Source organism: Octopus bimaculoides, chromosome 17 (assembly GCF_001194135.2).
Source record: "Octopus bimaculoides isolate UCB-OBI-ISO-001 chromosome 17, ASM119413v2, whole genome shotgun sequence".
NCBI classification, from domain to species: domain Eukaryota; kingdom Metazoa; phylum Mollusca; class Cephalopoda; order Octopoda; family Octopodidae; genus Octopus; species Octopus bimaculoides.
The window spans coordinates 50,392,010-50,404,009 of NC_068997.1; the positions used below are offsets into that span (position 1 = coordinate 50,392,010).

General features: G+C 38.3%; 1 protein-coding gene across 2 annotated transcripts in view; it reads left to right on the forward strand.

The window, feature by feature from the left end:
- The window catches only part of LOC106874799 (uncharacterized), a 9,445-nt gene extending 3,701 nt beyond the window's left edge, over positions 1 to 5,744 (forward strand). Inside the window, exons 1-3 of one of the 2 annotated variants that reach the window (XM_014922655.2) lie at positions 13 to 549; positions 3,004 to 3,144; positions 5,414 to 5,744. In XM_014922655.2, the coding sequence (XP_014778141.1) occupies positions 504 to 549; positions 3,004 to 3,144; positions 5,414 to 5,661 (435 nt within the window). In that variant the 5' untranslated portion in view covers positions 13 to 503 and the 3' untranslated portion in view covers positions 5,662 to 5,744. Of the gene's footprint in view, positions 1 to 12; positions 550 to 3,003; positions 3,145 to 5,413 lie in introns of those variants that run through there. The other variant, XM_052973984.1, reaches the window with a different exon arrangement.
- The last annotated feature ends 6,256 nt before the right edge of the window (positions 5,745 to 12,000 follow it).

The following is a 12,000-nucleotide window of genomic DNA, read 5'->3' on the forward strand; positions in this document are numbered from 1 at the left end:
TATTTCATTTATTTTATTCGTTTTATGTGAATCATTTTTCTGAAAAGTTCACCTACTTCAACAGAATCTCTTTATTGATTCATCTGAACTGGATTTAAAACAAGGCAACAGGGAAAACAATAATAATAATAATAATAGTAATGATAATAGCAAAAATAAATAAAGAAAAACAAAAGAAACCTGAAAGCAAAACAAATCCACGCCTGCAGAACAAGAATGCACTTCAGAGACCTTATTCACATGGTGGTCAGACAGGTGTGTGGAAGCACAGGTTGGAATACTGCTCTCAACTGGATTTCTTAGTCTCTATTGACACAGTACTTGTCTGAAATGTAAATAAATTTTTTTTAAAAAAGAAGGCTAACTTGTTTCTGCTTTCCTTTCTGTCTTCTTCCCAACTCCTTGTAAGGTAAAAGCAGGATCAGCATTCTGTCAGGAGAACAATTTTCATTCAAACTCTGACCACCAACAACATCAAGAGACTCTGGCAGGTACCATCAACCATGGTTGTCGTCTTGACTTTCCTTCTTCTCATTCTGGCTTCAGCAGGTAAGACAAAGCTTCTTCTTCTTCTTCTTCTTTATTTAATAAGTGGTCTTTTGTTGCCCTACTTTGCTTTCTGCATCCTTTCTTTTCCACTAGAAGTTGATTGTTACTTACCAGGTGGTTATATAACTTTTCTGCCAAGCGACCAATCGAAAGTGTCCTCATAAGTGGTAAACAAGTCACAAAAATTGATACCAATTTACTTTGTTAGGGGTCCCTGAGACATAACATTGTCCACTTGTCATGAAAGCAGCGACATGACCCTTCTGCAGGCATTCATCCATACGTGTAGTGATCCTTTTATGCAACTGTGTAAAATTCTTCAGCCAATAACCCTATACTCCACTTGGGCTGGGTTCTTTCCAATTTGCTATATTTTTTTAAACTCCAGTCTCACTAATTACATAAATTATGACGTCCTTTTTGTCTTGCTACAATTGCAAGTTGTCTCTTCACCTGTCTTGGCCAATTTGCACTTTATGTCTCACTGGCCTGTTCCAAAAGTTCTCCCTAAAACACTTTACTTTCTTGGGCATCAGGAATCAGTTCCTGACGTTTTCTCCCTTTCTATATCCTCAAAAAAACATCTATTTTACAGAAACAATCCATTCCGTTCAAGACCTTTGTATCTAGCATCATATCTTTTCAGTTTGGCCTTTAATGCTGACACCCTTTGTGACAATTCTTCATGTACTGTTTGTTTCCCCCTTTCTTCTAACCTGTACTGCCTATTCAATTTTCTGATTATTATCTCATTCTTGAGCTCTCCTCTCATTATCCTATTCAATTGTCCCAGTTCTTTCTGTGTCTTTTCCAACTTCATTCATATTCTCTTCCTCCAGTTTGGTTCGTTCTTTTCATTCCCCTCCTTTTCTTCAACAGTCTTCCACTTGTATTCTATTATTTCAGCTACAATATTAACCACGGTTCCTCTCACTAATATCCACTATTTTAACCAAACTCAAAATGTCATTTATTTTGCTATGGCTCTCTTTACTTTTCCTCTGTCCTTATATTTGACATTTCATGGTACTTCATTGCTCTCATCACATATTTTACCTTGCAGTATTTCTAGAAACTCCTCTTCACCATTTAAGTAATGTGCAACGTTTACTGCCTCTTGTCCAACTAGATCATCTTCTCTCTTCTCTATCTTCATCAACATTCTCAGGCATATAATGATTTCCTTGTTTTTCATTGTCTTTATCTCTTACCCCTTCATTACTATTTTCTGCCGCTGTTGTTTCACACTCTTCTTGTTCATTTTAATTCTTCTCCGAATTTCACCAACCTCTAATCCTGTAATCAAAGCACTTATATGAATTTCCCTTGTTTGGTCAATCAATTGCTGGGAAGAAGCTTCAAAGACGCCCTTTTGATCTCAATATTTCTTTTCATTCATTACATGAAACCGTTTTTCAATCTTAAATCTTGTTTACTTCTCTCCCCTGCTATATTTTTGCTCTTTCTGCACTTTTGACTTGGATTCTGGTCCTGATCAATGGCTAATGATTAAATCAAGTGGTACACTTGTCATAACTCAATTGAAGTGGTCATTGTATGCCACAGTAAGGAAACACCAAATGGATTCTTCAAGCCAAGCCAATCAGGAGAACTGACTAGAGGTACATCAAAACTAAGATGTGTGTGTGGAGGGGTAGGCACCATTGCAGCATGTTGTTGGATTTACCATTTGTAGGTATATTACCAGGTCCACTTGGGTGACCCATCAAACAGAGTCCTAGTTAGTCCCCCCTCCACGAGATACAAGGGAGTGCTGAAAAGTTTCTGGATTTGGGTAAAAGAAAATACAGGAGGATCAGTTAATTATGATTTTATTCAACATATCCCACCACCCCCCTCTCAGATTCACACACTTACTGCAGCAGTCCTTCAGTTTTTCTCAGCCCAGAACTTGGAAGGTTGGGCCTCCAGCTAGGCCTTTCACAATACCCTTAAGGCCAAGAACTTTTCAGCTGCCCCTCATACCTTCTCCTCCTCCTCTGCCATGACCTTGTGGCATGAGGTCAACCAGCACAAGCCGTCGGCCCAGCTGGAGCCTCAGTGAAGAGAACAAGGTACAGAGGATCTAACTAAGAAAACCAATCAACATGGCCAAGTAGTCTGAGCTGGTGCTTCCAAATCATACAAATGACAAATTGGTCAGATAATATCCATTAGTCTCGGTTGGTCATGTTGGGGAATTCGAACAAACTGTAATGACAATTGTTTCTGGTAGGACCCTATGATGAAGGTGCCTGAGGACTTTGTCCCCAGACCCTCCCAGGAAAAGCAAGCAGAGTAGATGGATGGATGGATTACAATCAGATTTTTAATTGTGGACAATCCTTTCGTTAATTCCTTAGCAGTAGTAATAGTAGTAGCGGTTCCTCAAATCTACTGCTAGTATTTGTGTGTGTGTGCACATTGATTTGTCTATGTCTACCTACTTTACAGAATGCCGTCAAATGTGTTATAGCTGCCAATACACCATCACCTCAACCAAACAAGGTATAGAGTGTAGCGAGCATTTCAACGAAACATCAAAAATGTACAGATGTTCATTTTCTTGTCTCATAAGAACTTTGAGAAACACAGGTAAGTAAAAGTGCTTCTCATTCATTTCATCTAATATAATAAATGCGAATGTCAGTGTGTCACACTTTTTCAACTTTACTCCTAGAGGCTGCAGCTCAACATATCATACCATTTTGGAATCAGGCCAGATTTCCACCTTTTAATGGTATGGAAACTAAGAAGAGAGAAGGAGAGGGAGAAAGCAAGAAAGGAATAGATATACTATGGGGAGGAGAGAAAGCTGTAGAGGGAGAAAGAAAAAAAGAGACGGAATGAAATAGAGAGGGTCAGTGTGAGGGGGAGGAAAGAGGGGAAAATACAAGGTACAGAATAGGAGGAGGATAAGAAGATGACTGAGTGTGGTTGTATGTGTGTATGTCTGTGCGCATGCACGCGTGTGTGTGTGTGTGTGTGTGCGTGTTAGTTTATGCTTGCATATGTATGTGTCTGTGTTTATATCTGTGTATATGTTTGCATATGTTTGTATGTGTTTCTGTGTGTGTGTGTATATGTGTGCAATACTTAAGTCTGTCTCCCCCAACAGAGAAAGTGTTTACACTGCACGGTTTGACTCACGATGGCGACCTCCTTATTGATTGAAATCCCATTTCTTTCTATGGACACAGTTTGGCTAAACATCACCAACTTAGATCATTGTTTAATGACAACAGCCACATTAGGGAAACTCCTTGAGAAGATCAAAGACTTTGATGTTGAGGATTAGCTTATCCAGGACAATCTGCAAACTGATTTGTCTGTCTATCAGTTATCACCAGGTGTTGACTTAGGAAATTGCTGGAATATGTTGGTGCATAGTGTCATAGGAAGGAGAGCTGTCTTTGGTAGCAAATTCCTTTTCTTATGGATTCTATGACAAAGGTGGAAGGGAGGGAGAGGAATACTGGGATTAGGGGGCAATGAAGGGAGAGGAAGAGGGGGTTGGGGAGAGAAGACAGTGGAAGAGAGGGAAGTGTTCCAGGGAGTGAGTAGTATTGGGAAGAGTGATAGAGAGGTGGGGGATGGAGGGACACAGGTATTTTGGTGTGAGAGAGTTGCTTTGAGGAGGAGGTGATGGTAAAAGGAGGGTGGAGAGGGGCAGCGTTGGCAAGCAGATGGGTGGGGGTGGGGGTGGGAGTAAAGTAAAGAATGTTTGAACTGAACAGTGTTTGATCTGGAGCTTCTATCAGAGCCTAACCCCTCCCACCTCTCCATATGTCTTTATTCTCAAGATACCATTGTTTGGTAGCCGAATGTATGCCAGGGTCTATCCCAACTTTCATGATGCTAACCTGTATACATATCAGCATGCATACACAAGACCTCCCACCAGCAACAGCATGTATACAAAAGAGCTCTCATCAGCAACAGTGCATATACACAAGAGCTCCCACCAGTGACAACACATATACACAAGTGCTCTCACCAACAAAAGAGTTATCAGTATATCTATATAGTGTAAATATGTAATGCAAACATGTTTGCAAACCCTGCACTATTTCACATGGGACTTCAGATCCTCCAAAGTTATTTTGGTGTACAAGTTGCTCCAGGTTGTTTGAATTTTAATCTCACAAGAGGCACATCTGAACATGCCATTTGTTCTGACGTGTACAACCCCCTTAGTCCCTCCACCCTATTTTCTGCTGCTTAATCCCCATCCTCCCTTTTCTTTTTTTTATTCCTTGGCAAAGTAATTAGTGGGACGATTTGATCTTTTATACTTTCAATGTTTTTTCTTTCTTCCTGTAAAAATATCCTAATACTAGCTGTTGGACCCGGCGTTGCTTGCGTTTTCCATGTTGAAGTTAAGCCCACCTCTGATCTTGTACTGAAATCATCTATGTTCCCCGTGCGAAGTGTTACCCATCAATTTTGTTGAAATTTTACATGTGAAAAAATAACATCGTTATGAGAATTTCCATTCAAACACCCGATTAAGCTCACAAAAATCGATGCCAACTGAGCATTGAATTTTCGAACGATTCACACACACAGACAGACACCATTACACATTTATGTATATAGATATACCTTCACAAGGCTAAGAAAGTATCAATTTGTATGCCAAAAAACATGGCAAACACACAAAACTTATTGCAAACAAGAGTTATACACATTAGCTTTCTCTCTTAATCTTAGACTCTAGCACAAGACTCTTGCACAAGATGCCACACAGTGGCAGCTAAATCTAATAACTACATGGCACTAAAATAAACTTAACCATGCAGTTATACCTTAATCTTTTGCATAGCCATACCTACACCTAAATATTTTCTTTTCTTTTCTCTAGCGACTCAAGAAATAACGTCAGCCTTCCGTGGCTGCGCTGCACCTGAATCGAGTGGATGTCTTGATATCAACGGTGTGACACGATGTTCTTACACATGCAATAAAGATTTATGCAACACCATGAGTATTGACAAACTTGAAGAGAAATATGGTTTGAAGAATGGAACAAATGTAATATATGGCAATAATTTCATAATAGTTATTACTTTTCTTATACTGAACTGTATCAGCCTTCTAAAACTATCTTAGTTCTTAACTCTCGGGTTACCATATTTCTCTTGAATACATTATTATTTTCTAAAAGAATTGAAATAAAGGTAAAGATTTAAGTGAAATAACTTTGTTGTTATTAGTCTGGTGTTTGGGACATAACATGAAATTTTCATGGAATCTTTTGAATTTAGGTCCCTCTAACCCATTAGCACTTAAACTGGTCCAAATATTCTACTTATGTTCAAACCATCCAGATCTGGCCTCTCACACCTACCCTACAATGTCCTTGTAAGAAATAAACAATCACAACATTGAAATCTCAAAACTCCAAGATTACTTAAAAATAATCTGAATGCTAGTGTTAAAAGAAGTTAGTAACCTAGCAGCAGGACAGTTTCAAGCATGCTGTGGTCAGAAGGCTTAATAACATGCAAGGACGCTGCTAAATTCACTTTAAATTTATCTCATGAAGTGTCAAAATTTCCATTACACAACTGTGACTTGGTCAGTTTAGTGACACAGTTTTCGCAGTTCATTATCATTTCATTAATATTTAGCAGAGTGGAGGCGCAATGGCCCAGTGGTTAGGGCAGCGGACTCGTGGTCATAGGATCGCGGTTTCGATTCCTAGACTGGGCGTTGTGAGTGTTTATTGAGCGAAAACACCTAAAGCTCCACGAGGCTCCGGCAGGAGATGGTGGCGAACCCTGCTGTACTCTTTCACCACAACTTTCTCTCACTCTTACTTCCTGTTTCTGTTGTGCCTGTAATTCAAAGGGTCAGCCTTGTCACTCTGTGTCACGCTGAATATCCCCGAGAACTACGTTAAGGGTACACGTGTCTGTGGAGTGCTCAGCCACTTGCACGTTAATTTCACGAGCAGGCTGTTCTGTTGATCGGATCAACTGGAACCCTCAACGTCGTAAGCAACGGAGTGCCAAAAGGAAAAGAAAAATATTTAGCATCTGTTTTCCATGCTGACATAGGTTGGTAGGTTTGACAGGAGCTGGTAAGCCAGAGAGTTGCACCAGTGTATGACTCATGCACACTGATGTAGCACATACCAGTGCAGTTGTCTCTTGCACACCACATCTGATGCCTCTTCTGTCCCACTTTCCTCCCAAGATGCTTACACTCTGTCATACATGCACACTGACATTGCACATCCAGCAAAGCATTGTATGACAAAAATCTTAGCACTTCATCGAATAAGTTTAACCCTTTTGTTGCCATGTTTCTATCAAAATATACTCCCTTTCATTTAATTAATTTTAGTAAAACAACTTTGTCGTTATCAACCTGGTGTTTGGATCATAAATTTACAAGAAATTTTGACAGAAGGTTTTAATTTAGCTTTCTTTAAAGCAGAAAGTTTGTATCATAGAACCATTGGCTGTTTCATGCAGGTTGGCATCAAAAGAATCAAACCATTTGATTCAATAGAATCAGGAGGCAAGGAAAAACTTTGTATATTTGGAAATATTGAAGTGTAACCTAATAAGACAATATAAGAGAAAATTTTTTGAAATACAGGGGGAAAAGAATATACTATATCTGATGTAGAATATACTATACCTGGTGAAGTATTTAATCAAATAATTTTGTCAATATCAAACTGATGTTGGAGGCATAAATTAGCACAAAATTTTGATGGAAGGTTTTAATTTAGATCAAAGGTTCTAAACCCATTTGGCTAAACGCCCCTTTTTTACCCTTGGAGTCACAAATGGCCCCCTTACAAAACATTTTTATATTTCAATATACTATTTATTTTGATATCAGCAAATAATGATTAAAAAATAAAGGATGTCATTTTACATATGTGCTTGTATGCAGTTGGGAGCACTTACAGATACTCATATCGATTGTATGCCTACAAATGCACTAACTGAAATGCAAAAAAAACAAAAACCCAAATAATAAAAAGTCTTATGAATGAAAGTTTGGCAACTGTGTTTATTTCCACGGTAATCTTCAAGTTTAGGGTGGTAAACAAAGTAAATAAAAATATACAAGGGAAATAACTTAACGTCTTACTAGTATTATCCATACTACTCTGAAATGTGTTTTTTTTTTTTAGCTGTTTATATATAAATCACACATGTCATTGAATATCATAGTACCAGGCTGAGAGATCAAAAATGCCTCGTGGAAGACCGGTTGCACAACAACTTATTATTCCTCAAAATGAAATCGTCACTCGTCAATTAATTTTAGAAGAATATTGGAATATTAGTGAGATATGCAGCAGTTCAAAACACAAAATGTTGGAATGGTGTGCGCGCCGTCGGCTTATTAGGAATGAGTTTACCTGCGAGGATTGCTTAGTACCATGCGGACTTGTTAAAAATAAAAAAACAAAAAAAAACACGTGTTATTTATTTATAAACAGCTAAAAAAAAAAACACATTTCAGAGTAGTATGGATAATACTAATAAGACGTTAAGTTATTTCCCTTGTATATTTTTATTTACTTTTTTACCACCCTAAACTTGAAGATTACGCAGATGAGTAACAAGTTGTAGAGGACGGTATTTGACGAAAAAATTACAGATATTTAAAAACTCTTTTTAACCATAAATTAGAAAATTACTATTTTTAAATCTCACAACATGAGATTTTAATCAATAATAAACTTTCGTTGTGGCGAACGGTATCAACTTTAAGGTTGTACCCCGAGATTCCTCTCCATCATTACAATTAAAATTATTTAGTGTTTTTAGCTGAGGTTCAATTTGCTATAAATAACAGCCAAATCTCCCTCATACTAAGCTCTTGGTAGAATTAAGGAAAGGGAAAATGCTTCGTTTGTGTCCGTAGAATTTATCAAATTAGAATACGCAAATTTAATATAAAAATATATTTTCTGAAATTGCAAATTATTTAAAATAGAGAGAATTTAGCAAAATAGAAAACAAATGAAGTTTGAAGTTAAGTTTAAAAATAAACGTGATACTTATTTATGCTCCGTAGACACTTATACTCTGTAAGGTTTCAAACGCATGGATATAGGTGTCGAATTTGTTCCAATTACTTTCCGACGATTTCTAGGAGTGAATTTTTTTTAGTATAAATTCAGTGATGTTTATAGCAGAGAGAGAGAGTAGAAGGATTTCTTGGGGGGTTTTAACTGCTGTTTCTAGGACGATTTCTAGGAGTGAATTATTATTAGTATAAATTCATTTGTTTAAATTCTACGGAAACAACCGAAGGTGGACGAGTGATCGATAGATAGATACATAGAGAGAGAGAGATAGACAGACAGACAGACAGCTCCGGCCAGTCGGCAGCCAAAGAATCAACTCAAACCAGCAGTAACGTTCCTTGTTAGATTTTTCTACTTTCACTTCTGACAGCTAATACCATGACAGTGCCCTTGCGGCACCATGACAGTGCCGCCCTTGCTCCTCTTCATGATTATGATTAAAATTAATTTTGGCAAAACTACAGATTTCTACCCCCGACTTAGGATTATCATAACTTTCAGAAAAATGGATATTTTTTAATGAAATTTTCTATGGACATGTTATATTATGCAGATTCCGAATATACAAAGTTTTTTGGGGAAAGTATTTTTGGAGGGGTGTGATGGGGACTTTCGGAAAATTCATCGGAACCCACTTGTATTGGTCTTAACTTTCAAGAAAATGGTTAGTTTTTTAACGAAATTCTCTACAAATATACCTCGAACTATATAGATTCCGAAGAGATAGGAATTGGTGGGGGGACAATGGGGGTTATTTTTGAGAACCGTTTCCCACTCGGGGGTGTTTTGGAAACAAGTCGTCCATAATTGTTTCATTTTCTCTGTTTTGTACGTTTGTGCATCCGTAGATTTCTACTGAAGCAACAAACAGGCAATGAAAGCAAATGAAGCCCTCACCTGAAAACTCGCTCTGCTAAAAATAACAGCTAAAGATCTGGTACACAGAAATATACTATTAAGATGACTTACCTGTTGCATACGATTTTTTTCACTTGAAGTAAATTCCCAGGTAAACGTTTCTAACAGAAAGGCAGCAGACCCCAGAAGCAAAAAGATGGAATATATACGCACAGTTAAATATAGAAGTATAACATATATAAAGTATAATTTGTTACATAATCTCTATAGTAAACATGATATTGAGTGAAATAATTCCCCGTTTGAACTTTTTTAAAATTACATGTGTGTTTGTGTGGAAATCTACGGATGCACAAAGTCACAAAACAGAGAAAATGAAACAAATATGGACTTGTTCTAAAACAACCCCGAGTGGGACACGGTTCTCAAAAATGACCCCCAATTATTCCCCCCCCCCCAATTCCTATGTCCTTGGAATCTACATAGTCAAAGGTGTTTTTATACAGAATGCCATTAAAAAATATCCATTTTCTTGAAAGTTAAGAGGAATTGAAGTGGACTCCGATGAATTTTCGGAAATTCCTCACCACACCCCCTCCTAAAACACTTCTCCTCAAAAACTTTGTATATTCGGAATCTACATGATATAACACATATTCGTAGAAAATTTCCTTTAAAAAATATTCAATTTTTCTGAAAGTTATGATCATCCAAAGTCAGTGGGGCACGACTATTTTTAGATTTTGCTTTTGGGGTTTCACTTTAGCGACACCAGTTACACCTGATACCAGAACATGCTTGATGTCTTGATTGATGTCGCTAAAGTAGAAAAAGTTTTGAAAACATTTGAAACACGTTTTACCTTCAAATTAAATTCACCGAGGTTGAGGGGGGGGGGTCTTCCAGCGCCCCTCTAGAGCCCCATTAATCTCTTAACGCCCCCACCCGTGCCCCTTTAGCTAAGGTAAATAGTGTCAGGGCAAGCATTACAACTGCACCCCCGCCACCCAACTTTTTTTTCAATGGCTTAATTAGAAAATGATCTTGGCCGAAATTGTGCCCCCTGCTTAAAGTAGTGTCCAGGGCATGTACCCTGCTTGTTGTACCCCAGCTGATAGTGTTATCCTTCTTAGTGGTAATGATGCTGTTGTATCACTGCTGATTGTTAACCCATTAATAAGCAAAGACAGCCATATTTTTGCTAGTGTTAACCCTTTGAATGACAATAATGACGCTGTTATCCTATTACTAGTGTTAACCCTTTCATAACAGTGACAAGCCTTGTGAGTGGATTTGGTAAAAGAAACCTATCATATTTGTGTGTGAGGAAGATGCGAAGGGGAAAATATTACCTTGCTTGGAAATAGGTGAAGATTGGTGACAGGAAGAGCATCCGACCATCGGAAATCTGTTTCGATGAATTGTGTTTGATCCATGCAATCATGGAAAAGCAAATGTTAAAAATGATAATTGCTCCATCCTCATTGTCGAAACTGTCAAAGATCTATATACTTTGTGTAGAGTTCTTTGGGCGGCATCTGTCCGTCTTGTAGAGAGAGAAGTAGAGGAGGATGTGGAGAAGGAAACTGAAGAGAAACTCCTGAAATGACTGTGAAGTCCATTGTTCAGTCAATTCTATTACACAAAAAGTGGTGCTTCTTCCGTAGATGCTACAAGTGTTCTATAAAAAGACATAACTTCCCCGCCTTGTAAACCTCATTCATCTAGGTCTTACAAAGGTTTTTGTCCTCGGCTTAATGCTCATGACATTTGTTGTTCCTATAAAGTCCTGTTGTCTGTGATTGCTTCACAAAGAACAGGGGTCAATGTCAATCGCTTTCAAGTCACATTCACACACAACTTCATATCACAAGTGCAGGGGCTTTTTGATCTCTCACCACAGATCCCAAGTGATCAACACAGCAGATCTTTTCTGTGAATGACATCTCTTAGCCATGGAGTTTCATGCTTGTCCTGTTAAACAAGCTACTGTTTCAGACGTTTTCAAAACAGACAACTCCTATGAAACATACAAAAGCTTATGTTTCCTGCAAAGAACAGGTTTCCCATCACTTGCTGCCATATTCAAGTGGAAAACCAGGTGTTAAACAACTCGACCGTGCCAGGTATTCAGCATTGTTTATTCTCCTCTACTAAAGAAGTTTACTACATAGCTATAGGCATGGCTCAATAACTGATTAACTATACAATGTATCGTGGAGGTACAATGGCCCAGTGGTTAGGGCAGCGGACTTGCAGTCATAGGATCGCAGTTTCGATTCCCAGACTGGGCATTGTGAGTGTTTATTGAGCGAAAACACCTAAAGCTCCACAAGGCTCCGGCAGGGGATGGTGGCGAACCCTTCTGTACTCTTTCATCACAACTTTCTCTCACTCTTACTTCCTGTTTCTGTTGTGCCTGTAATTCAAAGGGTCAGCCTTGTCGCACTGTGTCACGCTGAATATCCCCGAGAACTACGTTAAGGGTACATGTGTCTGTGGAGTGCTCAGCCACTTGCATGTTAATTTCA